The sequence below is a fragment of the Mobula birostris genome, chromosome 3 (genome assembly GCF_030028105.1).
Source record: "Mobula birostris isolate sMobBir1 chromosome 3, sMobBir1.hap1, whole genome shotgun sequence".
Taxonomy (NCBI): domain Eukaryota; kingdom Metazoa; phylum Chordata; class Chondrichthyes; order Myliobatiformes; family Myliobatidae; genus Mobula; species Mobula birostris.
In genome coordinates, this window is record NC_092372.1 from 7,951,325 (window position 1) to 7,979,019 (window position 27,695).

At 41.9% G+C, this 27,695-nt stretch overlaps 1 protein-coding gene across 1 annotated transcript; it reads left to right on the top strand.

Annotated features, from left to right (window-relative positions):
• On the top strand, positions 1-27,695 carry ska1 (spindle and kinetochore associated complex subunit 1). Its single transcript, XM_072251736.1, has 7 exons — positions 1-344; positions 3,184-3,286; positions 4,751-4,875; positions 16,145-16,239; positions 20,781-20,915; positions 22,648-22,817; positions 27,000-27,695. Exons 2-7 carry the CDS (start codon positions 3,205-3,207, stop codon positions 27,146-27,148), a joined length of 756 nt encoding a protein of 251 aa, XP_072107837.1. The 5' UTR covers positions 1-344; positions 3,184-3,204; the 3' UTR covers positions 27,149-27,695.

Here is a 27,695-nt window from a genome sequence, read left to right on the forward strand (position 1 = left end):
TGGACGTTCGTGTTATCAAAGAATTTACTTTGCAATCTAGTAATTAAAATGCAATGTTTTAATCTGTAATCGCTCAAACGATTTCTATGGGGAAATTAACGAGGTTTCACGGGATCTCGCGAGACCGCTTCCGGATCGGCGCGAATTTCAGAGAAGTGCCGTTAGTAACGCTTCGTCTCGTTTTTTAAAAAAGAAGATTGTTAGTAATTTATAATTGTTTCTGCTACGAGCTGTGAAAATCATACGGCGGGGGCGCTGATTTGAAGTGGCCTCCCGCTTCGTGCCCGGACGGAGGGATTCTCCAGGAACCGATCGGCTGCGTCCTCCCTCCCCGTCAGGATCAGGTTAATATCACTGGCATATGCCAGGGAAACCGTTGTTTTGCGGCAGCAGTACCGTGCAATGTATGTTGCTATGTTACAAATAAATAAATAATGCAAAAGAGGAAAATCGTGTTCATATAAGTAGTGCAAAAAGAGAGGAAACAATACTGAGGAGTTGTTCATGAGTTCGTTGTCCATTCAGAACTCTGATGGCGGAGGGGGAGAAGCTACTCCTGAAAAGATGTGTGTGTGTGTGTGCTTTCAGGCTCCTGTACCTCCTCCTTGATGGTAGCCATGAGAAAAGGGCACGTCCTGGGTGATGGAAGTCCTTATAGATGAATGTCTGCTTCTGAAGATGTCCTCGATTGGGTGGTGGGGGTGTTGCATGCACGGTGGAGTCGGTTGAGTCTGCAGCTTCTTTCGATCCTAAGCATTGGAGCCTGTCAGTGATACAACCAGTCAGAATGCTCACTAACATGCATCTCTAGAAATCTGCTGGAGCGCTTGGTGACTCCTGGTGAAATATAGCAACAGGGGTGCCATCTTCTTGATTGCATCAGTGGGTTGGGCCCAGGTTAGATATATTGAGATGTTGACACCCAGGAACTTGAAACCGCTCATTGCCGATCCATCAATGAATCAGAATCGGGTTTATTAGCACCGGCATGTGTAGTGAAATTTGTTAACTTAGCAGCAGCAGTTCAATGCAATACATAATATAGAGAAAAAAATACAGTGTATGCATATTGAATAGATTAAAATTGTGTTTAAAAAAACAAACAATATATATTTAATAAGTGAGGTAGTGTTCACAGGTTCAATGTCCATTTAGGAAACGGATGGTGGAGGGGAAGAAGCTGTGCCTGAATTGCTGAGTGTGTGCCTTCAGGCTTCTGTACCTCCTACCTTATGGTAACAGTGAGAAAAGGGCATGCCCTGGGTGCTGGAAGTCGTTAATAATGGATGCTGCCCCTTGAAGACGTCTTGGGTACTTTGTAGGCCAGTACCCAAGATGTGAAGCTGACTAAATTGACAACCCTCTGCAGCCTCTTTTGGTCCTGTACAGTAGCACCGCGCGCCCCCCCCCCCCCATACCAGACAGTGATGCAGCCTGTCAGAATGCTCTCCACGGTACATCTATAGAAGTTTTTGAGTGTTTTTGTTGTCACACCAAATCACTTCAAACTCCTAATAAAGTATAGTCGTGGTCGTGAGGTCCACAATCAGTTCCTTGGTGCTGTTGATGGTGAGTTGCAACACACCCTCAGTGGAAAAGAGGGCATGTGCTAGATGGTAACTTGGTTTGTTATTGTCACACGCACTGAGGTGTTTTAACAGGACAATGCATTACACAGTGCACTGAGGTAGTCAAGGGAAGATGAGAACAGAATGTACAATAAGGTTACAGGGAACGTGCAATGCAGGTGGACAATAAGGGGCAAGATCACAACGAGGTGGATTGTGCATCATACTAGGCATCCATTCAGTAGTCGTAACGGTGGGATAGAAACTGCCTTTGAGCCTAGTGGTGTGTACTTCCAGGCTTTTCAGGAGGTAGTGCCTGAAGAAGGCAGTATCTGTCATTAAGAGCCCTCACCATCTGGTACATACTCTCTTCTTGTTATGCCATCACAGAAAAATTACAGGAGTGTGAAGATCCACCCTCAACAACTTAGGAACAGTTCCTTCCTCTCTGCCATTAGATTTATAAAATATTTCTTTTAAAGAAGTTCAAGACTTGTTATTAAGGCTGTTCAATGTACTGATATATGCGGTGGATTTCAGTTAATTGTGCAGTCAGTTAATCAGGGCAGCTGCTTATTTGGGACAACTCCTAAAGAACAAAAACTAATGGAGTAAATAACTGGGATTCCCTTTGTTCATTTGGGACACTATGCTGCTTAATTGGAACAGGAGACTTTTGACAAACAGTTTTCTAACTTGTGTCAGTCACGTGCACTTGTGTGGCCATCAGACATTACACTGTACTTAGAACAGTTTTTAAATAGTGTCTGTTGTGTTCAGAAAGCAGTGATTTTTGTCACTGATAGTTGGTAAGAAATGAGCAGCAAGACAATTCAGAACTGTTTTGCTAACTGCAGTTTCAAGCATTCATTCGTGGAGATGCCAGAAATGGCCAGATGTGAAAAAGAAACAATTTCATGACTTCAAGAACTGCAAAGAATTTGAAAGTATGGACAGTATTCTTGAATGTTGCAATGAAATTGCAGATTCGGAGGATACAGTTGTCGAAAGCATTGTATGAAGGCAGTCCATTATCTACAATAGGTGTCTGCACTAATTTTGTTCATTTACGGTCAATCAAAAGAACATGGCAGCATGCACTGGATTAATTCCTCCATTGATCACTATTGGGAACTAATGCACAGTTTTATAGGACTGTAGTAGTTTTGATAGTGCTCTAATTTGTACATACACATAATTTGTTACTTGGTTAAGTATTAGTTTGTATTTTTAACACGTTTTTGACTTTCCATGAAATGTCGGCTATTTGGGCCAAAGTATACTGGTCCTGATGTGTCCCAGTTAACTGGAATCCACTGTACTATTCGTGTGTGTGTAATGGTCAGCGCAACACTTCTTACAGCTTTGGGTGTTGCAAGAGTTTAATTCTGGCACCATCTGTAAAGAGTTTGTACTTTCTGTCTGTGACAGTGTGGGTTTCCTCTGGATGCTCTGGTTTGCATCCACTGTCCAAAGTTGGTACATTGCTCATTGTAAATTGTCCTGTGATTAGGCTAAGGTTAAATAGGTGGTTGCTGGGCAGAGCAGCTCAGTGGGCAGGAATGATCTGTTCCATGCACTATCTCTAAATAAATATATTGTTACATTATTTTAGATTTAAACTGACTTTGTGAAGATGGCCTCTTTGGAAGATGTATCCCTTCAGCTGAATGATAAGATAGCTTCCATCAAAAGATTGTTTCATCTGAAGAGCATAGGTAAGCTGAATGAATTGACTTGGTACTTTTCAGCTCATCCTCATTTGTGAAATTTACTGGTCAATAAGCTTTGAAAACATTAAACTTATGTGTTGCTTTGGAGAAAGATTTGGTCTTGTGAATCAATAAAATGCATGTACATTTGGTTGCAATTTCAATTAAAATGTAGTAGAAATAAAACATTACCTTGTCAGAAATGCTGTCAGTAACTCAGCATGGAGACCAAGGATTCCCAACCTTTTTTATGCCATGGACCAGTTTCCCAAGCAAGAGGTCCTTGGACCCTAGGTTGGGAGCCCCTGATCTAGAAGAACTGGGAAACAAGATCATATATTTTTATAGCTATACTTTTGTGTATTGACCTGGCCCATGATGTTGTGTTGACAAGCTAACCTACTCCAAGATCAATCTGACTCTTCCTTCCCACAGAGCCCTCTATTTTTCTTTCATCCATGTGCCGAATAGTCTCTTCAATCTCCCTAATATATTCCAGTCTATCAGAACTGCTGGCAGCATGTTCCATGCTCTTGCAACGCTACACTTAAAAAAAAACACAACAACTACTTCTTACATCTCCCCCCCTGAACTTTCTGCCAATCACCTTAGAATGATGCCCCCTTGTATTAGCCATTTCTGACCTGGGAAAAAGTCTCTGGCTGTCCGCTCAATCTGTACCTCTTATCGATTTGTACACCTCTGTAAAGTCACCTTTCATCCTCCTTTGCTCCAAAGAGAAATGTCCTAGTCACTCAACCTATCCATTTGTAATGAGAAATGTTTCTTTAACTCCTAAAACACATGCTAAAATATGCATGTAAACATTTTTACAAACAGCCCTTCCAACTGATGCAACACTTCATCAACAAATCTGTTGGGGTCATCTGTTGTATCCATTGCCCCCATGTGGTCTCCTCTACATTGGTGAGACCTGACGCAGGTTGGGGAAACCACTTTGTTGAGCACCTGTTTCATTCACAAAAAGCGGAATTTCCTACCCCATTCCCATTGAAACTTGTTAGTCCATGGCCTCCTCTTTTGCCACGATGTGGCCACACATGGTGGTGGGGTAACACCTCATATTCCATCTAGATAGCTTCCATCCTGATAGCATGAATATTGATTTATTCCGGTAATTATTTTCCCTCACCTGGTTCACCTTCTTCCCTTTCTCCTATAGCCCACTGTCCTCTTCTGTCACTTTCCTTCTTCAGCTCTTTACCTTTTCCACCCACCTGGCTTCACCTATCACCTTCTTGCTCCTTCACCTCCCCCTCCCACCTTTTTATTCTGGCAACTTCTCCCTTCCTTTCCAGTCCTGATGAAGCGCCTCGGCCCGAAACATCGACTATCTATTCAATTCCATAGATGTTGCTTAACCTGCAGAGTTTCTCCAGCATTTTGTGCGTGTTTCTCTGGATTTCCAGCATTTGCAGAATCTTGTTTTTGCAAATATTTTTTTTTCAGGAAATGACCCTTCCCTTACAACAATTCTTCAGAAGATTGGACTGGAGTTGGCTAACATTCAGAATAATTTGGATACATTTCAAGCACGGATACAGCTACAACAAACTGAAATGAAATCCTTGAAGGTAAGGCTTTTGTATTGTATTTGCCAAAGCAATAAGTATCTATCATCAATTAAAACTATATTATCTTTGTCAATAAATTGTATACCAATTTTTCTGAGCATTTCAAATACCAAAATTCAGATGTTCAAAATCAAGTTTAATATCATTGGCGTATGTTGTGAAATTTGTTGTTTAGCAGCAGCAATACAATGCAATACATAATAAAAACTATTAATTACAATGGGAAATATATTAAAATAAAAAAATGAAATAAGTATTGTAAAAAGAGTGAAAAAAAATTGAGGTAGTGTACGTGGGTTCATTGTCTAATCAGAAATCTGATGGTGATGTGGAAGTAGCTATTCCTAAAATGTTGAGTGTTTGTCTTCAGCATCCTGTACCACCTCCTTGATGGTAGCAATGAGAAGAGGGCATGTCCTGGGTGATAGGGGTACTTAAACATGGATGCTAACTTTTTGAGGCATCGCCTTGTGAAGGTATCCTCGATGCTGACGAGACTCGTGACCATGATGAGCTGGCTGAGTTTTTCAACTTTCTGCAGCTTTTTTGGATCCTGCGCAGTGGCCCCTTCATACCAGACAGTGATGCAACCCGTTAGAATGCTGGTACGTCTGTAGAAATATGCAAGAGTTCCACCAAGTCTCCTCAAACTCCAGATGAAATATAGCCACTGTCATGCCTTCTTTGTAATTGCATCAATATGTTGGACCCAGGACAGATCTTCAAAAGATGTTGACAACCCAGGAACTTGAAACTGCTCACTCTGTCCACTGCAGATGTCTCAATGAGGACTGGTGTATGTTCCCTCAGCTTCCCCTGCCTGAAGTCCACAATTGATTCCTTGATCTTACTGACATTGTGTGCAAGGTGGTTGTTATGACAGCATAGAATAGAATAGAAACAGAAAACCTACAGCACAATACAGGCCCTTCGGCCCACAAAGTTGTGCTGAACACGTCCTTACCTTAGAAACTACTAGGCTTACCCATAGCCCTCTATTTTTCTAAGCTCCATGTACCTATCCAAATGTCTCTTAAAAGACCCTATCGTATCTGCCTCCACCACCGTTGCCGGCAGCCCTTTCCACGCACTCACCACTCTCTGAGTAAAAAAACTTACCCCTGACATCTCCTCTGTACCTACTCCCCAGCACCTTAAACCTGTGTCCTCTTGTGGCAATGATTTCAGCCCTGGGAAAAAGCCTCTGACTATCCACACGATCAACGCCTCTCATCATCTTATACACCTCTATCAGGTCACCTTTCATATTCCGTCGCTCCAAGGAGAAAGGGCCGAGTTCACTCAACCTATTCTCATAAGGCATGCTACCCAATCCAGGCAACGTCCTTGTAAATCTCCTTTGCACGCTTTCTATGGCTTCCACATCCTTCCTGTAGTGAGGCGACCAGAACTGAGCACAGTACTCCAAGTGGGGTCTGACCAGGGTCCTATATAGCTGCAACATCACCTCTCGGCTCCTAAATTCAGTTCCACAATTGATGAAGGTGATTACACCGTGCGCCTTCTTAACCACGGAGTCAACCTGTGCAGCTGCTTTGAGCGTCCTATGGACTCGGACCCGAAGATCCCTCTGATCCTCCACATTGCCAAGAGTCTTACCATTAATACTATATTCTGCCATCATGTTTGATCACTCAACCAGCTGATATATCTCGCTCCTCTATGCCTCTTCATCACCGTCTGAAGTTCTGCCCACAATAGTTGTGTCATCGGCAAATTTATAGATGGTGTTTGAACTGTGCTGAGCCAGTCAGTCATGAATGTAGAGGGTAAAGTGGTCCCTGAGGTGTGCCAGAGTTGTTTGTCAGCATGGTGACAATGTTATTTCCAATCCACACAGACTGGTCTCCCAGTGAGGAGGTCAAAGATCGAGTTGCAGGTTGCACATTCATCACTAATGAAATAGAAACATGTATTAAGGAGATGTTCTTTAAGGTTGTCATAGCTAGAGGAGGTAGAGGGGATAAGCTTGCACGACCTGTGAAATGCTCTCAATGGTGTACATCTCATATGGTCTCTGACAATCAAGTCCAACACCTGGCCTTCACTGATGGAATTGTTTCTACTGACAGGTTACTGGCACCTTAAAATTAGTTGTCTTGAGCAGATGGGGCTCATTAGCCTTGGTTGGCAGCTGAACAAGTAGGAAAACTCTGATCTCAAACCTACATTGCCTTGGGGAAGATGTGAGTAAATCCCTGAGGTACTCCTGCAACGCCATTGGTGCCAGAATGTATTGGTCTCTATCACTCCTTTGCATTCATCAAGTGCATGGAGAGGGGGAGCCTGTTGCTTGGGCAACAGCTTGCTCTCCATGCTGTACTGTTCTGGCTTGTATATAAAGTAGACGGCTAGGATGCAACATCCATGATCAACCTAACCAACAGAGGGGCCGAGGGGATCAGAGAGAGAATGTGTATTTTCAGTGTGCCTTATCACCTAGTTTTATTCATTGAAGTGAATGGGAATCCCTGGCAAAGCCTGCAGTTATTGACTATCTCTGTCTGCCGTTTAGGCTTCCCACTTGACCTGCAGTAATCTAACCAATTAAGGTTTTCCTGCAGTGTTGAAAGATGGACAACTCCAAGATTTTGAACAAATATTTCCTTCTCACTATCCTGTGAGACTTGGTAGAAACTTAGGAGGTAGTCTATCCGCTTGCTACTGTCCTCTTCCCAGGTGGTAGAGGTCGTGCATTTAGAACATAGAACATTACAGCACAGGTGTTGTGCTGACCTTTTAACCTACTCAATTAATCCTTCAATATAACCTTTCTCTCCCATATAACCTTACATATTTCTATCATCTATGTACCTATCTAAGAGTTTCTTAAATGCCCCTAATGTATCTGCCTCTCTATACCACATACTCACCACTCTGTGTTTAAACAAAAGAAAACTTGATCCATGAGCACTACTTCATCATTCCCTGTTTTACACTATTATAACTTATAGTAATTGTATGTCTTCGCACCATACCGCTTAAACAATAAGCTTAAGCAATAAACTTATCAAACAATAAGCTTCATGATATACAAGTCAGTGATAATAACCCTAATTCTGATTCAATACACTCACGACTACATGATCAGGTTCAGCTCTAACTCCATCTACAAGCTTACAGCTAACACCACTGTAGTGGTCAAATGTATGGGATGTCCATGGAAGGGTAGCCCCTCTGGTAAAGGGACTTGTCATGTCCATTCTGGGGCAGCTCACTCACCTTTGGTCCCCACTGGTCACTCAGCTCTCATCTGTGACTCCAAGTAGCTGTTTGCATGCGACAGCAGCCACATCCTGGTACACCGCTTTGACGGATGGACTAAACCAGGAGAGAGTAGCCAGTGGGCCTCATTCTCTGGTGAGATAGCAACATGCATGTGAAGTCAGTTCCACAGACGAGGTGGATGAGATCAGCAGATGGCTACAGCGCCCAGGAAGGTGGGTCTGCAATGCTCCGTGGAGAGTGACAGGCATGGCAAGGCAGAGAAGAAGTTATGGTCATCCACTGCAACCAAGGAAGACCTCAGTTGTGATGACTACTCGCACCACTGGACAGCCAAGATTGAGAGAGTAGAACTGCCCCATTTCAACAGCTTTTCCACTTTTCAAACTTCTGGCCCGGGTTTTTCTCATCACGGGATATGACGTACAACCAACAGTGATCTGACTCACAAATGTTACAAGATCACCCCTTGTATTAATGATCAGAGAGGCACAGAGGGAATCTGTATTTACTGACAATTAACCTTTATTGTCTCAGCTAAAAGGCACATGGGTTCACAAATTTACTCCCTGTGTACACACCCATTAGAATTCCTGACCCTCCATGAACAGTCAATGAAGAGAAAAGGTATTACAATCAGACCATAAGAGCAGAATTAGGCCATTTGGCCTGTCAAGTCTATTCCGTCATTCAATCATGGCTGACCCCCTTTTTTTCCCCCTCCTCAGCCCTTCTCCCTGTAACCTTTGATGCTGTGGCCAATCAAAACCACTTTATATACACCCAACAGCTGGGCCTCCACAGCTACGTGTGATAACAAATTCACCACCCACTGGCAAAAGAAATTTCTCCACATTTCTGTTTTAAATAAACTCCCCTCTCTCCTGAGGCTTTGCCTATGGCCTATACTCCCCCACCATTCTTTCCACATCGACTTTATCTAGGCCTTCCAACATTCAAAAGGTTTCAATGAGATCCCCCCACCCCCATCTTTCTAAATTCCAGCGAGTACAGGCTGAGAGCCATCAAACATTCCTCATATAATAACCCTTTCATTCCCAAAATCATCCTTTTGAACCCTCTCAAATGCCAGAACATCTTTACTTGGATAAGGAGCCTAAAGCTGTTCACAATTCTCAAGGTGAGCTCTCACCAGTGCCTTATAAAGCTTCAGCATCACATCCCTGCTCTTGTATTCTGGGCCTCTTGCAATTAGTGCTAACATTATATTTGCTTTCCTCACTACCGACTCAACCTGCAAGTTAACCTTCAGGTTGTTCTGCACAAGGACTCCCAAGTCCCTATGTATCTTTGATATCTGGATCTTCTCCCTGTTTAGAAAATAGTCTGTACAATTTTCTTACACCAAAGTGCATGACCATGCATTTTTCAGCATTGAATTTCATTTGCCACTTTCTTGCCCATTTTCCTAATCTGTTAAAGTCCTGCAGCCTTCCTGTTTCCTCAACACTATGTGCCCCTCCAGCAATCTTGATATCATCTGCAAACTGGTAACAAAGCCATCTATTCCATCTTCTAATCATTGATATACAGCATAAAAAGAAGTGGTCCCAACACTAACCCCTGTGGAACACCACTAGTCACTGGCAACAGGATCCTTTTATTCCCACTCGCTGTCTCCTACCAATCAGCCAATGTTCTAACCATGTTAGTAACTTTCCTATAATACCGTGGGCTCTGAACTTGGTGAGCAGCTTAATATGTGGCACCTTCTCAAAGACCTTCTGAAAGTCCAAATACACAACATCCACTATATCCCCTTTATCTATCCTACTTGTAATCTCCTCAAAGAATTCCAACAGGTTCATCAGGCAAGATTTTCCCTTAAGGAAACCATGCTGGCTTTGTCTCACCAAGTGCTCCATAAACTCTTCCTTAACAATTGACGCCAACATCTTCCCAACCACTGAGGTCAGTCTATAATTTCCTTTCCCCTGCCTCCCACCTTTCTTAAAGAGTGGAATGACATTTGCAATTTTCCATTCCTCCAGAACCTTGCCAGAGTCCAATAATTCTTGGAAGATCATTACTAATGCCTCTGCAATCTCTAACTCTACCCCTTTCAGAACCCTGGGGTGCTGTTCGTGTGGTCTGGGTGACTTATGCACCTTTAGGTCTTTCAACTTTTTGAGCACTTTCTCCCTTGTAATAGTAACTGCACTCACTTCTCTTGCCTCACACCCTTCAACACTTGGTACACTGCTAGTGTCTTCCACGGTGAATACTGACGTAAAATACTTATTTAGTTCATCTGCCATCTCCTTATACTCCGTTATTATTTCTCCAGCCTCATTTTCTAGCATCCTACATCCACTCTCATCTCTCTTTTATTTCTTATATACTTGAAAAACCTTTTCCTATTCACCTTGATATTGTTTGCTAGCTTGCTTTCATATTTTATCTTTCCCCTCCTAATGCTTCTTTTAGAGCAGTAGCTCTCGGTAGGTTTTTAAAAGCTTCCCAATCTATCTTCCCACTAATTTTTGGTTTGTTGTATGCTCTCTCTTTTCCTTTTACATTAGCTTTGACTTCCCATGTCAGCCACAGTTGTACTATTTTGCCATTTGAATATTTCTTTGTTTTGGGAATACATCTAATCTGCATCTTCCTCATTTTTCCCAGAAACGTAAGCCATTGCTGCTCTGCTGTCATCCTTGCCAGCATCTACCGATTTACTTTGGTCAACTCTTCTTTTGTACCATTGTAATTTCCTTTACTCCACTTAAATACTGCTACACCAGAGTTTACTTTGTCCCTATCAAATGTCAAGTTGAAATCAGTGATATCGTGAACACTGCTCCTGCCATTACCAACCCAATTTTCCTAATCTACCTGCATGTTAAAGCCTCCTGTGACTATCATAACATAGCCCTCTTGACACGCCTTTTCTATTTCCTGTTGTAATCTGTGGTCCACATCCCAGCTGCTGTTTGGAAGCCTGTATATAACTGCCAATCAGGGTCCTTTGCATTTTCTTAACTCAACCCACAAGGATTCAACATCTTCTGATCCTGTCACATCTTTCTGCTGATTTGCTGCCATTCTTTATCAGCAGAGCCACGCCACCTTCTCTGCCTACCTTCCTATCTCTTCAATGCAATGTGAACCTTGGACAGTCAACTCCCAACTACAACCATCATTCATTCCGCCGTGATTCAGTGATGGCCACAACATCATACCTGAAAATCTGTAGTAGTGCAACAAGATCATCCACCTTATTTCTTATACTATGTGCATTGAGATATAACACTTTGTGTACTGTATTTGCTACCCATTTTGATTCTGCATCCCTAATGTACTGATACTCACCCTGCTGGCTGAAACTTTGTCCTATCATCTGCCTGCCCTTCCTGACAGTCTGACTGTACGCTATCTTTGCTTTTTTATCATCTGTCCTATCTTGAGTCCCTTCACTCCATTTCCCACCCCCCTGCCAAATTAGTTTAAATCCTTCCCACAGCTCTAAGAAACCTGCTTGCAAGAATATTGGTCCCCCTCAGCAACCAATCCCATTTGTAGAGGTTATACCTCCCCCAGAAGAGATTCCGATGATCCAAGAACCTGAAGCACTGCTGCCTGCACCAGCTTCTCAGCCACACACTTATCTGCCAAATCATCCTGTTTCTACCATCACTGGCGATCCAGAAATTACTATCCTGGAGGTCCTGCTCTGTTTTCTGCCTAGCTCTCTAAATTCTCTCTTCAGGACCTCTTTGCTTTTCCTTCCTATGTCATTGGTACCAATGTGCACCACGACATCTGGCTACTCTCCCTCCCCTCCAAATGCAGTGGATGCGATCTGAGATGATCCTAACCCTGGTACCTGGGAGGCAACATACCATCCTGATGTCCCGTTCACCTCCACAGAACTTCCTGTCTGTTCCTCTATCACTATCACTTCCCTCTTTTCCCTCTTTCCCTTCTGCACCACGTATGTGCTCAGTGCCGGTATTCTGGTCTCTGTGGCATTCTCGTAAGAGATCATCCCCCGCAACAGTATCCAAAACAATACACTCATTATTGAGGGGGAATGGCCATTGGGGTGCTCTGCACTAACTGCCTATTCATCTTCCCGAATAAACAGGACCTTTTCAGAATGGCAGGCAGTGACTAGTGGGGTACCGCAAGGCTCAGTTCTGGGACCCCAGTTGTTTACAGTATATATTAATGACTTAGATGAGGGAATTAAATGCAGCATCTCAAAGTTTGCGGATGACACGAAGCTGGGTGGCAGTGTTAACTGTGAGGAGGATGCTAAGAGGATGCAGGGTGACTTGGATAGGTTAGGTGAGTGGGCAAATTCATGGCAGATGCAATTTAATGTGGATAATTGTTGAAAGGCATGGACAGAGTGGATGTGGCAAAGTTGTTTCCCATGATGGGGGAGTCTAGTACGAGAGGGCATGACTTAAGGATTGAAGGGCGCCCATTCAGAACAGAGATGCAAAGAAATATTTTTAGTCAGAGGGTGGTGAATTGATGGAATTTGTTGCCACCGGCAGCAGTGGAGGCCAAGTCATTCAGTGTATTTAAGGCAGAGATTGATAGGTATCTGAGTAGCCAGGGCATCAAAGGTTATGGTGAAAAGGCGGGGGAGTGGGACTGAATGGGAGAATGGATCAGCTCATGATAAAATGGCAGAGCAGACTCGATGGGCCGAATGGCCGACATCTGCTCCTTTGTCTTATGGTCTTATGGTTATCCACTTTGGTGGTAAGAACAGGAAAACAGATTATTATCTGAATGGTGGCCGATTAGGAAAAGGGGAGGTGCAACGAGACCTGGGTGTCATTGTACACCAGTCATTGAAAGTGGGCATGCAGGTACAGCAGGCGGTGAAAAAGGTAAATGGTATGCTGGCATTCATAGCAAGAGGATTCGAGTACAGGAGCAGGGAGGTACTACTGCAGTTGTACAAGACCTTGGTGAGACCACACCTGGAGTATTGTGTGCAGTTTTGGTCCCCTAATCTGAGGAAAGACATTCTTGCCATAGTGGGGGTACAAAGAAGGTTCACCAGATTGATTCCTGGGATGGCAGGACTTTCATATGATGAAAGACTGGATCGACTAGGCTTATACTCTATGGAATTTAGAAAATTGAGGGGGGATCTGACTGAAACGTATAAAATTCTAAAGGGATTGGACAGGCTAGATGTAGGAAGATTGTTCCCGGTGTTGGGGAAGTCCAGAACAAGGGGTCACAGTTTGAGGATAAAGGGGAAGCCTTTTAGGACCGAGATGAGGAAAAACTTCTTCACACAGAGAGTGGTGAATCTGTGGAATTCTCTGCCACAGGAAACAGTTGAGGCCAGTTCATTGGCTATATTTAAGAGGAAGTTAGATATGGCCCTTGTGGCTAAAGGGATCGGGGGTATGGAGAGAAGGCAGGTACAGGGTCCTGAGTTGGATGATCGGCCATGATCATACTGAATGGCAGTGCAGGCTCGAAGGGCTAAATGGTCTACTCCTGCACCTATTTTCTATGTTTCTATGTTTCCCATTCCTTCTCCTGACGGTCACCCAGCTTCCCGCATCCTGCAACAAAGGGGTGACTACTTCCCTGTAACTCCAATTGATGATCTCCTCACTCTCCTGTGCAAGCCAAAGATCATCCAGATGCCTGTTGCAGATCCCTTACACAGTCTTCAAGGAGCTGCAGCTGGATGCACTTCATGCAGATGAAGTTCCCTGGGAGACTCTGGGTCTCTCAGGACTCCCAACATCCGGCACGAAGAACCCACGATGGCCATTTAAACCACACAAAGAATCCCTGACACAGTAAGAAAAAAGGGAAACTTGTCAGAAGCTTACCCAGAGCCAATGCCTCTTCCATGCTGTAGCCGCCTTTGAGCCAAAACCTGGCACTCCCACCCTGACTTCTTACCCGGGAAAGGAATCTTATGCTGTCCAGGCTCTTCTCGTGGTCCAGATCTCCACGTGTCTGTGGCGTCCTCCTCATCGATGGTGGCTGGTCTCTGGTTGCTGGAGAGTTATCATCATTACGTCTTTGGAGCTCCTGACTCTCCGATTAGATTATCCCAGAGCAAGAATCAGTTCAGAGTTCACAAAATGGAGGGGGGGGGGTGGAGAGAGACAAAGACAATTGGTCAGCTCCACCTATCCCTGATTCATCCAAATCCACTAATTTGTAGAATGTACTTACTCTGACCAACGCAAATAATGATGAATTGGCATATAGGAAAGAGATAGGGAGCCTGGTGGTATGATGTCATGTCTGCAAACTGGGGGGAGGGGTGGAGATAGTGTACGTACCCTTTTTTTACATTAATGGTACAAGAGATTGTTTCTAGGAGTAAACATCACCAGTAGTCTATCCTGATATATACCACAAAAATGCCATGGATAGAAATCTCACCCATGACTATATCCTTGGGATTTGGCAGACTTTCTCCGACCCTCATCAGTTTTTATCATTGCACCCTGTTCGGATGCATCATGGATTGGTATGGCCATTGCTATTCTCAAAACCATTGCAGACCAGACCCAGCTAAGCACATCATGGAAACCGGCCTCCCTTCTGGGGTCTGTCTATAATTCTTGCTGCTTTGGAAAAGTCTCCAATCTAATCAAAATTCCCACTCTATCCAGTAATTTTCTTTTTGCCCCCCCCCCCCCCCCATCAGTCAGAAGATATAAAACCCTGAAAGAGGTTCCAACATGTTCAAGGACATTTCTCGGTCCTATCTCTTCTCTCTTCCATTCCCCATTCCGACTCCCCTGTTACCCACTCTCATCTATCATTGCCTCCCTTTAATTCCCCTCCTCCTTCCTATCTTCTTTCTTTTCACCCATCATTGAACACATCATCCCCTCCTCCACCCACTCTCACCTATCTCCTGCCAGTTGTCCTCCTTTCCCTCTCACCACCACCTTATTCTGGCTTCTTTCCCCTTCCTTTCCAGTTCTGATGGAGGGTCTTGACCCAAAATGTCAACTGCTGGTTCCTCAAAGCAGATGCTGAGTTCCTCCAGCGTTTTGTGTGTTCCTCTATGTACTGGTTATGAAATGATCTGTGTGGATGGCATGCAAGAAGTATTTCACTATACCTTGATACATATGACAATAATAAATTTATCAACTTATTTTGTTTACAAAATATACTGGCACAAGTTTGTCAAATGTTATCATCCTGAGGATGAAATTTTGATTTGACCTGCTTATTCTGTGTAAGATTATTCTGCTAGTATAGCATGTTTACTAATCTTTGTAATCTTACCAGTTATGTGAATTCTTGATTTTATTGCTAAAATTGTTGCATTTTGATGGAAATTTGCTTATGGAGCATAGAACAATACAGCACAGGAACAGGCCCTTCAGCCCACAATGTTGTGCTGAACCAATTAAATTAGTCATCAAATCGCCGACAATATCCATATCCCAAACATGAGAAAATCTGCAGATGCCGGAAATCCAAGCAACACGTACAAAATGCTATAGGAACTCAGCAGGTCAGGCACCATCTATGGAAAAGAGTACTGTTGACATTTCAGGCTGAGACCCAGTCCCGAAATATCAATGTACTCTTTCATAGATGCTGCCTGGCCAGCTGAGTTCTTCCAGCATTTTGTGTGTGTTGCTTCAATATCCATACCCTCCAATCTTTCTCACGTGTCTATCTAAACATCTCTTAAAAAATCTCGAATGTATCTGCCTCTACCAGCACTTCAGGCAGTGCATTCCAGGCACCCACCACTCTGTGTAAAGGGGAAAAAAAAAACTTATCCCTTTCATTTCCTTTGAAATGACCCTTTCTCGCCTTAATTGCATGTCTAGTATTAGATATTTCAACCCTTGGGAAAAGATACTGTCTATCTGCTATATTTATGCCTCAGAATCTTATAAATATCCATTAGATCTTTCCTCAGCCTCCACTGCTCTAGTAAAAACAACCCAAGTTTGTCCAGTTTCTCTTTAATCATTGCAATTCTGTAAATCCTTTTTTATAGTTCAATTTTATTTCGAATAATTTTTTTCTCTAGGATCTGAAGAATTCAGTTCAGAAGAATTCAGAAGTAGCACATCATTTACTGGAAAATATTCCAGCTCATCTTCCCAGGAAAACTGCACAGAGTAGGTAAGTCAAAATGACCTCTACCAGGATATGTCCCAATGGTTTAAAAGATAAACTACATTGTAAACAGTGATTTTTGCTCTACATTGTAAGTTGTGATTTTAAGAGGGATCTTGGGGTCCAGGTTCATAGCCCCCTGACAATGGCTACACAGGTGTTGCATCTTGGTAGGTCAAATGTAGAGAGACAGTACACTGTTAAGTGCAAGACCCTGAACAGTTGATGAGCAGGAGGATCTTGAGATCCAAGTAGCTACATGGGTTGGTAGGGTGGTTAAGAAGGCATAAGGTATACTTGCCTTTATTGAGGCATCAAGTTCAAAAGTCAGGAAGTTATGTTGCGGCTTTATAAAACTCTAGTTAGGCTGCATCTGGTTGCCCCGTTATAGAAAGGGTGTCGAAGAGGTTTACCAGGATGTTGCCAAGATTAGAGGGCATGTGCTATAATGGGAGGTTAGACAAACTGAGGTTTTTTTCTGGAGCAGCAGAGGCTGAGGGGCAATCTGATAGAGGTTTATATCATTATCAGAGGCATAGATAGGGTAGACAGACATTATCTTTTTCCTAGAGTTGAAATGTCTAATATCAGAGGACATGCATTTTAGGTAAGAGGGGGTAATTTCGGTCAAGATGGCATAAGCGAATAATGATTCCTCTGGCGACATCTTACAGATAGCAAATATTTCCAAGTATTTCACTTTTTCTACGCCTTCTGCTTGTCCTTTTTGTCTTGTGTTATGGAAACTATTTGAGCCTGTGATGTACAGTTTGAACCTTGATCAACTAGTCCAGCACTGTGCTGTGTCTGGAGAGCTGCCTCACGGAGATCAGAGACAGGGACAAATAGGTCTGAGAACGCAGGCTAACTCGTGGATAAGGCCAGAGACGAGGTGCGGGATCATGAACAGCTCCATCTCGAAGCAGCAAAGTGAATGGAGGATGGGTCAGCAGCGTTCGGCCTAGGGTCGATGGTCATTTATGGAAGGACTGAGTTTGTGTGGCTGCTCTCCTTGTATGCAGATGAAAGGACATTTCCCATGTTCTGAGATTTGTGATTATTGGACTGTACATTATAATGGTTTCCTTCAGTTTTTCAGTGCTTTCTTTCTTGTGGTTGATTGGTGGATGATCTGATAACTTTTTTTGCATGTAAGGGGTGGGGTTGAGAGCCTTGTGCAACTGTTGCTGTTTGTTTCTATGAGTGAGGTGGGTCGGGGATTGTTATGTGTAGGGGGTTGTTATTGTGGCTGTTTTTTTTTCTGCAGGCGAGTGGGGGATTTTGGGGTCTGTGAGTTTTATTTTTTCCTGCTGGGGGGGAGTTAATGTCGTTTCTTTCATCAACACCCATGGTCTTTCTGTATTTAATGGCCATCTGGCGTGGACAAATATCAGAGGTGTATGTATTACACATACATACTTTGACAATAAAATGAACGTTTGAAACTTTGATTTCAAAGGAGACATGAGCGGCAGTTTTTTACACAGTAGTGGGTGCCTGGAATGTGCTGCTTGGAGTGACAGAAAATGGAAGGATATGGACATTGAGTAGGCAGAAGGGATGGCCTTTTGATGGAGGTGAGAGGGAAATCAGCCATGATGGAATGGTGGAGTGGCCTAATTCTTCTCCTCTGTCTCGTGGTCTTATTTCTCCATCCTTTTGGAAGGAATTGCATGAAAACATTGGATGGTTAAAACCTGTAACCCAAACTAGTATACACTGAGTGTATATTTATGATCTTCTACTGCTGTAGCCCATCCTATTGAAGTCTTGACATGTGCATTCAGTAATGCTCTTCTGCACACCACTATTGTAGCACTTGGTTATTTGAGTTACTGTTGCCTTCCTGTCAGCTTGAACCAGTTTGACTACCCTCCTCTAACCTCTCTCATTAACAAGGTATTTCCACCCTCAGAACTGCTGCTCACTGTTTCTCACGCCATTCTTTGTAAAACTTTAGAAACAGTTGTGCATGAAAATTCCAGGAGATCAGCAGTTTCTGAGATACTCAAACCACCCTGTCTGGCACAAACAACCATTCCACGGTCAAGGTCATTTAGATCACATTTTTTTTCATCCTTCTGATGTTTGGTCCGAACAACAATTGAAACTCTTGACCATGTTTGCAAGGCAAACTTCTATGTACAGTATTGAGTTGCTGCTGCTTGATTGTCTGATTAGATATCTGCATTAGCGAGCAGGTGTACCTAATAAAGTGGCCACTGAGTGTATGTTCTCTACCAATCACGATGTTATCTCTTGTTGAGGTTTAAAATGCTCCCCTTGTCACTCTGACTTACCGGCCTGTAACTATCTGACAGTATAGGATTCCCTTGCTTTTTAAATCATATCGAATCCTAGACAACATTTATTCCTCACTCAGCATCACTGAAACAAATTATATAGTTGATGTTGTTACCCTTACTGTGCAGAAATAAACCTAGAATACTGACTAAGTTACAAACATAGGAGATTCTGTAGAGGCTGGACATTCAGAAGAACAGACACAGGATGTCGGAGGTCAGGCAGAAGAATAAAGAGTGGACATTTCGGGCTGAGGTCCCTCATCAGGATTGCAAAGGAAGGGGGAAGAAGCCAGAATAAGAACATGGGGCGAGGGGAAGGAGTAGAAGCTAGAAGGTGATAGGTGAGTTGAAGAGGAAGGTAAGCGGGTTGGAGAGGGGGTTGTAGTAAGAAGCTGGGAGGTGATTGATAGGTGGAAAGGGGCTGATGAAGAAGGAATCTGGTAGGAGAGGGGAGTGGACCACGGGAGAAAGGGAAGGAGGAGGGGCATCAGAGTTGCCCCGGAATGGGCATCACAAGCCCTTTCACCAGAGGTGCTACCACTCCCTTGGCACACCATACACCAAAGTTTAGGTGATCTTTAGACTATTATACTTTCACAAAAACCCAGTAATTAGTTGATTTACTGATATTAACTTCAGGAAAGGAAATCTGTTATCCTTGGCTGTGACTAAGCTTTTGCCTCTGAATTGGCCCAGCAAACTACCAAGATAATAATGTAGGATCAACAACAAATGCTGGATTTTTTTAGTGGGAAAATTGCATGAAATAAATATTTCAGTAAAACAATAGGTTCTCAGTTCTGACTAGATGAGACAGAAGGATGCAAACTCCAGTGATCTACTTGCTGATCAACTACAAAACCGTGTTTATTAGGACAGAACAGGGCAAGCATTAAAATACTTATCTAGTTGTGCATGGCCCCCTCCTATTGCATCACTCCTCCCATTCTGCTCAAGCCTGTTGATGAGGCCTCAAAGAACTACTTTTAGACCTTTTCCACTATATGAAATGCTGCTGTAAGTGGACTAATACACAGCACCAACTGAAACCACCGAATTAGAACTAATCATCGCTTGTCACCACTCTTCATGAGTTCCTCCCCTGCGTTCACCACATTCCCACAGCTGTTCCCACCGTATTGCATCTCATGGTGTATCCCCCATAGCAGTATCAAAGCTCCTGCAGTCAGTTCTGCTACATTCAAGGCCACAGTGGTGGTGAGACATTTGACAGACATAAAGATTAACCCTTTACAATACAATAATTTTAGCTGGAAATATTTAATGGTACAAAAGATCCCCAAAGGAAAATGTTAGAGGAAAAAATGTTTAGTTTTTAAATGTGTAGTTTTTTTTGGGAGAAACTAACAATCATTTGGTAGATACCCATCTCCCTGCAGTTATAATCTGAACGCTGGGCTCCAAGGAGCAAGTAGTTCTATTGTTTTCAGCCAAGTTGCTTCCTGTGTGTTCTAATCAAGAGTAGCAGAGATTGGATAATTTGTGCCTCATCTTTACTGAATATTTCAAACAAAGATACTTAAATTGAAAACTAAGAAATTAGATATTGAGCTTGTTACAGTTCCTGCTGTCATGGGAAAGCAACCTCCATCTTCAAAGACAGCCACAAATCAGGCCATGCTCTCTTCTTGCTGTTGCCATCAGGAAGAAGATACAGGAACCTTGGGTTCCATGTCACCAGGTTCAGGAACAATTATTACCCTGCCACCGTCAGGCTTTTAAACCATCTTGGGTAACTTCGCTCACCTCAACACTGAACTGATTCCACAACCTATGGCCTCACTTTCAAGGACTTTCATCTCATGTTCTCAATACTTATTGCTTACCTAGTTATTTATTTTTTATATATGAACAGTTTGCTGTCTGTTGCACATGAGTTGTTTGTCCATCTTGAATGTGGTTTATCATTCATTCTATTGTGTTTCTTTGTATTGACTGTGAGTGCCCGCAAGAAAATGAATCTCAGGGTTGCATATGATGACATGTATGTACTTTGTTAATAAATTTACTTTGAACTTTGAAAAGTCATTCTGTAAACAGTTTCTTGGTAAATGAAGGGAAATTAATAATTGTAAACATTCATCTGGATAGTTAAATATTTCATTGTCATGTGATGTTTATCAAATTTAAACACTTAAAAATATGGACCCTAGATCCATGAAGATTGGTCTTTTATATGATTTCTGTTTAATAATGGCTATATAATTTGTGTATTTCCAGTACAGCAGATCCAAAAGATGAAAAGGTTGCAGGGAATCCTGTTCAACCTGAGCCTGCAAAGAAATCTGTCAAGTCTAAATATTTTGTTCGTGAAATAGAGTACCTCTTAATGGAGGAATTTAACCATGTTCCTGGGTGAGTTTCTGAATGTTTCTGGCCTTCAACAGATTTTCAGTAGGATTTCTTTAGAACCCAGAGAATTACACAAAATGTGCAGCACACCTTTGCACAGTCTTTGCACACCTGGTGACTTCAAGGTAGTTTCTGTTTGCTTTTCATGCATACATTTGGTATCCTTCTGTGGTGATGTCGGTGGAGGTTACACTCTTTCTCTGGAGATGTGATGGAGAATTCATTTATGGCAGCTGCAGGAATTCAAATTCAAGCCATTAAATTTGAGTGCTGGTTGACCACAAAACAACTATAATTTAAAACTTATGTGTATCCCATTTCAGAGAATGAAATCTCCCATCCTTACTCAGTTTGGTCTAGGCATGAATTTCATTGTATTTAGAGATGCAGCACGGTAACAGGCTCTTCCATCTCAATGAGTACACGCTGCTAAATTCAGACCCTCTAATGTGGTTGGCATCTAACTGCCCTCTGAAGAGGTCTGGCATGCCATCCAATTCAGGTTCCAATTAGGGAAAGCCAATTGGCTGAAACAGGTTTCTATTGTTCAGACTGGGAAATGTCAGAAACAGCTGGGACTGAAAGTGAAACAGATTTACAATTCAACAAGTTAGGAAAGAATTTGAAGGTATCAGCAGTTATCTTGAATGTTACAATGAAAATGAAGATTTGGAGGGTGTAATCATCAAAAGCATTGTATGAAGGCGGTCCATTATCTACATGAGGTGTCCAAGCTGATTCTGTTCATTTACAATCATTCAAAAGAAAGTGTACACTGGATAAATTCCTCTGTAGATAACTATTAGGAACTAATACACAGTTTTATAGTACTGTAATAGTATTGATAGTGTTCTAATTTGTTCTGTATTTCATTTAAATACGTAATTTGTTACTCAGTTAAATGGTAGTTTGTGGTTTTATACCTTTTTAACTATTTCCGTGAAACTTTGGATATTTGGAGCAGCCACTTAATTGGGCCAAAATATACTGGTGCTGATGTATCCCAATTAACCAGAGTACACTGTATTTCTTCTCTGAGGGCAGTGAATCTCTGGAATCCTCTGCCTCCAAGGCTGACAGAGGTCAGACTATTAGAATAATTTAAGATGGAGGTTGATAAGTATTTGACAGATATTTGGGCTGTACTCTACCTTGTGTTAGTGAATAAGGAAGGGTGAGAGTGGAAGCTATCTGGGGGAGCCCTTTGGGAGCAGTCAAGGTAGAAAAAGATATGGATGGTCTTGGGATTAAGGCCTTAAATTGGGGAAGAGCTGATTTCAGTGGGACCTGGAGAAAGTTGGTTGGGAGCAGCTGTAGAGGAGAAAATGGTGTCTTTCCAAAAGCCAGTTCTGTATCCAGTTGGCTGTATCCCATGTGATGAAACCTATCAGACCAGCCTACCACATGGGACCTCAATCTAAAATCTTTCTTAATGTTCTTAGTTTAAATCATTAAAAGACTGTAGAGTGAGATTGTGTTTAACCAACCAGTAACTATAGCCACCACTTACCCTGTCCACACTGCACCAGAATATATGGATCCTGGACTGGCTTCTACAGCCACTTGAGGACCCACCAATAGACAACCCCTTAGGAGAACATCATACTTGACTACTACTAACTGACTGACACTTGTGCTAGAAATGGCATTAAACAATCTTGAATCTTTTAAAATCCATTTTTTATTATTTGGATTAGATATTAAGTTGATCTTTTAAAAATATTTTTGTATTTAGGTACATGAAAGGCCGTATGACCTACGATCAAATTAATGCTGTCATCGATGAGCTTAACACCGCTGTGAAAGCGAAGTACAAGATCTTAAACCAGCCATTGAAATCCATGTCTAACATCACTCGTAACCAGTACAATACTTTCAAAGAACAGGAAACCAAGGAAACCAAAGGTACAAAAAATTGTACAGTAATAACTATCAAGCTATGGTTTCTCAATTTTTAAAGTATGAAACATTTGATTACATGAAAGTGTAATGTTAAAAAGATTAAGTCTTTATTGCTTAATTCCCACATAATCTAGAATCTTCTGATATTTAATCAGAAACTTGAGCACACAGGCTAATGTGCCGATTTAATTTATATGATGCTATTCCTGATGTAATAACTTATTATCTACTGAGTTTATTCAGATTAGTGTAATTCCTTTACATTATCTTAACAATTTCATTCTTGTTCCACACGGCCATAAGATATAGGAACAGAATTAGGCCATTCAGCCCATCAAGTCTGCTCCACCATTCCAGCGTGGCTGATTTATTATCCCTCTCAACTCCATTCTCCTGCCATCTCCCTGTAACCTATGATACCATAATTAACCAAGAATCTATCAACTTCCACTTTAAATATGCTCAACAACTAGGCCCCCTAGTTCACTACCCTCTGGCTAAAGAAATTCCTCCGCACCTCTGTTCTAAGTGGATGTTCCTTTACTCTGCCTTCTGGGCTTAGACTCCCCCACTATAGGAAACATCCTCTCCACATTCACTCTATCTAGGCTTTTCAATATTCCATAGGTTTCAATAGCATCCTCCCTCATTCCACTAAATTCCTGCGAGTACAGGCCCAGAGCCATCAAACTGTCCTCATACATTAACTCTTTCATTCACGTGAGGCTCCTCTGGACTCTCATTCATTCATTCTTAGATAAGTGGCCCAAAACTGCTCACAATACTCCAAGTGTGGTCTGACCAATGTCTTACAAAGTGTTAGCATTACATCCTGTAACCTCTATTCAACCAATAACATAACCTTGAGGAACAATCTTTTCTACAATTTTAAAAAGTGGATGCACAACATCTATTGGTCTTCCTGTTTGAAAAGTTCCCTCTTGAAAAGTTACCTCCAAGTACCTTAGCAATGTGCCTTTAATAAAAAAAAACACAAGAGATTGCTTATAGTTTTCTGAATCTGACTTTTAAAAATGGGCACTACAGTTGCAACTGTATACTTGACCTGAGCCCTTACTGTTGAATGTTAAGTTGATGGGCTTTGAGAAGAATGTTGTTGGATTTGGATTGGAGTGCACCAGCTGGCTGGATGGTATGTATGCCAAATCCTGGGACAAATGCTGGATGTACTGCCATCTAATGAGAACAGAAAGGAACTGAGGTGGGAGGCAGCCCTGAAGTGGACAGCCAGATAGAGGAATGTTCTGGAACAGGGGTTCCCAACCTTTTTATGCCATGGAGCCTTACTATTAACCTAGGGATCTGTGGAGCCCAGGTTGGGAACCACTGTTCTGAGATCAGTATCCTGGGAGCAGTAACTGCAGCAAAGCCTACAGAAAGCTTCTGAGCTGAGAGAATTGAGCAACTGTCCTTGCCAGTAGAGCTGGCTACTTGACCAGAACCTAGTATCTTATTTGGGATGTGTATCAGAAACATTTTGAAATGGGTTTCGATTGGTTATGGTTACCATGGGTTCAGGTTAAGTTTGCTATTATGCATGAAGAGATCTCTAACAGGGGTGCCATAGAGATAAACTTTTCCTCAGAATGCAAGACTAGTAGTGATGATATGAAGCACTGAATGTTCTCTTCTGTTGCTACTCAAACTCCAGCCTGGCAGATTTCCTGTGCATTACCTTCAATGCTACTATATCCTTCCTTAATAAGTGGGCATGGTATTCCAGGTGGTGGCTTCATCAGTGACCCATACAACCAACAAAATCTCCCTACTTTTTAAACTTCAGCTCCTTTGTAATCAAGGCCAGAATTCCGTTTGCCGATTTTCCACACAGAACAAACTGCCGGAAGCTCAGATTGAGATTCATTTATTTATCACATGTACGTCGAAACATACAGTGAAATGCATCATTTACATTAACAACCAACACAACTTAAATGTCCCTACACATTCCAGCGCCAACAATTTAGGTACAATTACACTGTTTTAACTGCAATATGTGTACAATTACAGCATTTAAAAGACATCTGGACAGGTAAATGGACAGGAATAGAGGAATTTGGGCCACACTGGTTAATGGGAGTAGCTTAGGGAAGTACCTTGGTTGGCTGGGGCAAGTTAGACCGAAAAGCCTGTTTCTGCACTGTATAACTTCGTAACTATATATCACTCTACATATACCTGCCCTACAGAATTTATGAAAATATAAGTTTTTGCAGATCCTGCTGTCTCTGATTCCTAGCACAGTTTTTGCAAAAAAAAAATCTTTTGGTACTTCATCCCTATGTAATCATTCCTTTGTGTTTTTTGTATATCAATGACTTTTTTCCTGGAAGTAATTTGTTTCTAAGCATTTTACAAAAGATATTTACTAAAGATTGGAGGAAAGTATAGGGGGTGTGTTGGGGCAAGTTCTTTACACAGTGGTGGGTGTGTGGAATGCCCCACCCAGGTGGTATTAGAGGCAGATACATTAGGAGCATTTAAGAGACTCTTAGATAAGTACATGGATGAATACAAAAATGAAGGGCTGTGTAGGAGGGAAGGGTGTTCTCTTTGGAGCGAAGAGGAATGAGGGGCAACTTGACAGAGGTGTATAATAGGATAAGCGGCATGGAAATAGTGGACAGCCAGCATCTTTTTTTCCCAGGGTGGAAAATGGAAATGGCTCAGGGGACTTGGCTGGTGGCGTAGTGGCATCAGTGTTGGACTTGGGACGAAAGGTTCCGAGTTTGAATCCAGCCGGCTCCCCTGCACGCTTTCCATCCGTGCTGCTGTAACTTGTCTCGTACGCGGTTCCCCAGTACGTCAGAGAGGCGTGGAGGGAAATCGTACGCTAACCGGAGAAACTCCGGATGCAGCATATCTTTCCTTTCCTTTTATACAAGCAGTATGATTTATGGAGATTGGAGGAAAGTGTGGAGGAGGGAAGATGAGAGGTACTTTTTTTTTTAACACTGTGTGCTGCCAGGTGTGGTGATTGAGGCAGATGCATTAGGGCATTTAAGAAACTCTTAGGTACATTGATGATAGAAAAATGGAAGGCTTTGAGGGAGAGAAGGGTTAGATTGATTTTAGAGTAGATTAAAAGGTCAGCAGAACATCCTGTGTGCTAATGTTCTATAGTTTTCAAAGTCTTAGAAAATGAGGGAATTCCTTTTACACTTCAGCTAGTGTTGAAACAAAGATTGCAGTTTGAGAAGTCCAAAAATTCAAGTACTTTAATTGACTCTTTAAGCTTGCATCCAATTCCTAGTTTCCTTCAGTTGGAATTGGATTTCTCAGCCAGCAACACAGTGAATTGCCAAACGATAACAGGCCTGAAATTCTATACAGAAGCTGTAATCACCCAAACTAAAGAGCTACAAATTGAGCTAAGCTAACACACGGGTATGCTGAAGAAATAATTTGATGTTTTAAAATCTAAATTGATTTAATGTTATGTTTGAAATTTGTCCAGGCTATTGCTGAGGTAGGCTTTTAACTGACAAGACAAATAAGACCATAAGACATTGGAGCAGAATTAGGCCCATCATCTGCTCTGCCATTCCAATATGGCTGATTCATTATCCCTCACAATCCTGTTCTCCTGCCTTCTCCCCATAGCCTTTGACGTCTTTATTAATCAAGAATCTATCAACCTCCACTTTAAATATACCCGCAATGAGGTCCATAGATTTACTACCCTCTGGCTAAAGAAATTCTTTCTCATCTTTGTTCTAAATGAAATTCATCTTAGTCTATTTTGAAGCTGTGCACTCTGAACCTAAACTTCCCGCTATAGGAAACATCCGCTGTATCTAGGTGTTTCAATATTCAATAGGCTACAATGAGATCCCCCTTCATCCGTCTAAACTCCACAAATACAGCATTGGAATCATGAAACGCTTCTCATACATCATCAATTAATGTATAGTGCTCTGGTAAAAGGTCTTTAAGATGCTGCTGAATGCTTGGTTGCCAACTACACCAATTTCATTTAACACTCTCAAAAGCTGGAGGATCTCAGAAGGTCAGACAGCATCTATGGAGAGGAATAGTCATTTGACATTTCCAACCAAGACCCTCTATCAGGATACAGTAGATAGAATCTGTTTCTGTTTCATTTATTGATTTCTATTCTTTCACTAGAACCAAAGGTTATCTAATTTTTTTTTCCTTTTATAGGTCAGTGTTTCTTTGTAGAAGCTGATATAAAGGACTTCACGCGTCTTAAAGTTGACAAAAAACTTAATGGAATCTTCAATATTCTGCGGCATTGTCACCGAATACGGGAAGTCCGGGGCAATCACCTTGTGCGTTATGTGCTACTTTAAGAGGATTGTGAATTACTTTGGTATATTTTTGTGCATATGAATGCTGAAAACTAAAGGAACAATTTGGTAGTCATATTGCAGTAAGGAAAATTATTGGTTTTATTTTAGTTTCTCTATCGCTAAGTGATTTTCTGCTAAGGAATGATCTCTACCAGTACTGAAGAAATGTCTAAAGATATTTTAAATGGTTAGATCTTTCCCTTTAAGCACTCCCCTTGTAATATCCTGATATCATACATCACTTTAATAGCTTTACACACACTTCGATCTGTGTATCCAAAATGAAATGAAACGGCTTTCTCCTGGTCTGTTATAATTAAAGATAGCATTTGTAGTAGCTGATGCAAGTTCATGAAATGCAATGGAAAAATGAGATAAGCCTCATACCTCTCTGTAGAGCTGGGCAAAACTTCACAGATCAAGCATGAATAAAAGTTCCTCACATCCCTTGGATTTATTATATATTTAAACAAATAATGCAAATTTCAGTTGCTATCTCTGCATAACAGCACACGAGAAAGTGAAAAGATGTTGAATAATAAAAGAT

Bases quoted from the DNA above. Each gene is read 5' to 3' on its own strand.
- ska1 (XM_072251736.1), top strand. From the start codon at position 3,205: ATGGCCTCTTTGGAAGATGTATCCCTTCAGCTGAATGATAAGATAGCT. The intron at 4,876-16,144 runs GTAAGGCTTTTG...TTTTTTCTCTAG, and splicing joins CTGAAATGAAATCCTTGAAG to GATCTGAAGAATTCAGTTCA. The intron at 16,240-20,780 runs GTAAGTCAAAAT...GTGTATTTCCAG, and splicing joins AGGAAAACTGCACAGAGTAG to TACAGCAGATCCAAAAGATG.